Here is a 2,051-nt window from a genome sequence, read left to right as displayed (position 1 = left end):
CCCCCGCCCGGCCCGCCCTTCGCCGGGGGCGGCTCTGGGGGAGCCCGGCCTGCCGGGTCAGCCCTGCCGCGCCAAACCGCCCCGCCTTGCCGCCAGGCAGCCGGGCCCGGCGGGCAGGAGCGCCCCTAGCCGGGCCTAGGGAGAGCCCCCTCAGCGCCCCCTTCCCGCTCCTTGTGCTGCCTCAGTCGGTGCAGGACGGCTCCAGGCCCAGGAGCAAGCGCCTTTCCCTCAGGGCTGCACGCGTCTGGGCAGGGCGGTGATTAACGTGATTAACGCCACCCATAAGCTGGGTGCTGGAGGGGTCCCTGCTTTGGTGTCAGGGCTCGGCCCCGCTCACCCCAGAGCCACCGCAGGCTCGCTGGAGAGGGAAATCTTGATGGTTCGCCTGCCCACGGCCTGTCCCAGCTCCCCCAGAACCGCTCTTTAGACACTCAACTTCTGTTGGCTTTCACGGGAGTCAGGCTGTGTCCCAGCAGAGAAACCGGTTCCTGAAGCACACGAGCCCCCTTGCTGCACTATGCTCTGGGAAACGCGCCCGGTGTGTACCCGCAGTGCCTCCTGACTCCCTCTGTTCAAGCTGGGGTCGGGCGAGGGGCTGCTTGCAGCGAAGAAAGCGTGGCGTATCCGCACCCCGTGCCGGCCTCGGTGTGCGGGCTCCGCGGGCAGGAAGGCGGGCACGCGCTGGGCACAAAGCTCATGGCAGATGTAACACCGTTTTCTGAACGCAGGAAGAGGAGGACGCTTTCGTTGAGGAGACTCATCTCTTAGTATGGGAGTGATTTCTCTGTCACACAGTGGAATTTTTTGAATTTTATACCTCATAAGAGCGGCATTAACATGCTTGGGCTTTTGCTCCCAAGGAGATGTTTTCCAAACAGTAAGAGCACTAGGTCTGGCGAGTGCCGGGTTGTGGCTGCCAAGGGCAAGCCTGCAGGGGCATGAAGGTGCTGCACAGAGAGGTGGTACCCCAGCTGGTCCCTGTGTACACATGTGGCATGCACTCGGCTCTTCCCTTTAACTTGTTATTGTCTTGAAATGGTAATGATTTGTTGTGTAAACTAGCATTCATTTATTACCCAGTATTTTTCTGGCCAAAATAGCATCCAATTTTAAAACTGGATTATTTAAAAAAAAGCAAAGGAAAAAAGCTGGATTAATTTTAAGAGTGCCAATCAAAACAGCAAGCGCAGCAGAACAAGTAAGAGCATTGTAAACCAAAACAATATCGGCATTTTAATGCCAGTCCTACCAGTACAGAATCGCACAATAGGGCTGAGGCTCTCTGGCTGGTAAGTCTTTAACGTGGGCAAGGAACGTGATCAGCCTCGCTGGGACAGATCAGGGAGTGAAGCATCCACCTCGGAGAAGTAACACTGCTTTCATCTCAGCCAGAATCCATTTTCTGTCAGTGCGTCCACTCTAGGGTGGCATAAAAAGATACTTTCCATGTAAGATACCACATGCCAGTTGGACAATATATCTGCCGGGAGTATTATTGGAGATAATTACTTACCGTTGTAATCATGGTGGGTTTCATTTGTAGTTGATCCTTTTTATCACGGCTTTATCGTTGTGTTTATATACAGGTACTTCTCTGGGGAAATGGTCTGTTCTCTCTGCACCGCAGATATGATGAAAGTTGTATCAAAAGTGGCGTGGAAGAAAGTTACTTGCTCCTGTAAGGCGGCTGGATTTCTGCTGTGAAGAATTACTTTTGCTGACGTGAAAGGACCTAAGGCCTCTCTGAAATCGCAGTTCTTTCCTAAAGCAGGGAGTGGTGCCTTTCACAGATACCTCCTGTAACGTTGGCTTCCAGGGAAGAGACCAAATGCTTCAGAAAAGACAGATTTTTACTGATTTAGAAGATTCACCTTGCATTTCCTGGGAGATTCAGAATCTGTTTGTTCCTCAAGCGGAGCAAGCACTGTCTCTGGAAGAGCAGAATGATGCTGTGAGGGAGAATACAATTAGAGGGATGGAGACTTCCTTGGTCCGTGGGCTGACCGTCTCAAATGCTTCTGGGCAAGCGTTAATTCTCCTCTCTCCTCCTT

At 52.9% G+C, this 2,051-nt stretch overlaps 1 protein-coding gene across 1 annotated transcript in view; it reads right to left on the bottom strand.

Annotated features, from left to right (window-relative positions):
* The window catches only part of MN1 (MN1 proto-oncogene, transcriptional regulator), a 40,132-nt gene extending 38,607 nt beyond the window's left edge, over nucleotides 1–1,525 (bottom strand). Inside the window, exons 1-2 of the mRNA XM_009282827.1 lie at nucleotides 1,514–1,525; nucleotides 547–681 (exon numbers count right to left, since the gene is read on the bottom strand). Coding sequence (XP_009281102.1) covers nucleotides 547–681; nucleotides 1,514–1,525 — 147 coding nt within the window. The remainder of the gene's footprint in view (nucleotides 1–546; nucleotides 682–1,513) is intronic.
* Between the last annotated feature and the right edge of the window lie 526 nt (nucleotides 1,526–2,051).

The sequence above is a fragment of the Aptenodytes forsteri genome, unplaced genomic scaffold (genome assembly GCF_000699145.1).
Source record: "Aptenodytes forsteri isolate BGI_AS27 unplaced genomic scaffold, ASM69914v1 Scaffold550, whole genome shotgun sequence".
Lineage (NCBI taxonomy): Eukaryota > Metazoa > Chordata > Aves > Sphenisciformes > Spheniscidae > Aptenodytes > Aptenodytes forsteri.
The sequence above is the reverse complement of the archived record's forward strand: the minus strand, read 5'-3'. Positions and strand labels throughout refer to the sequence as shown.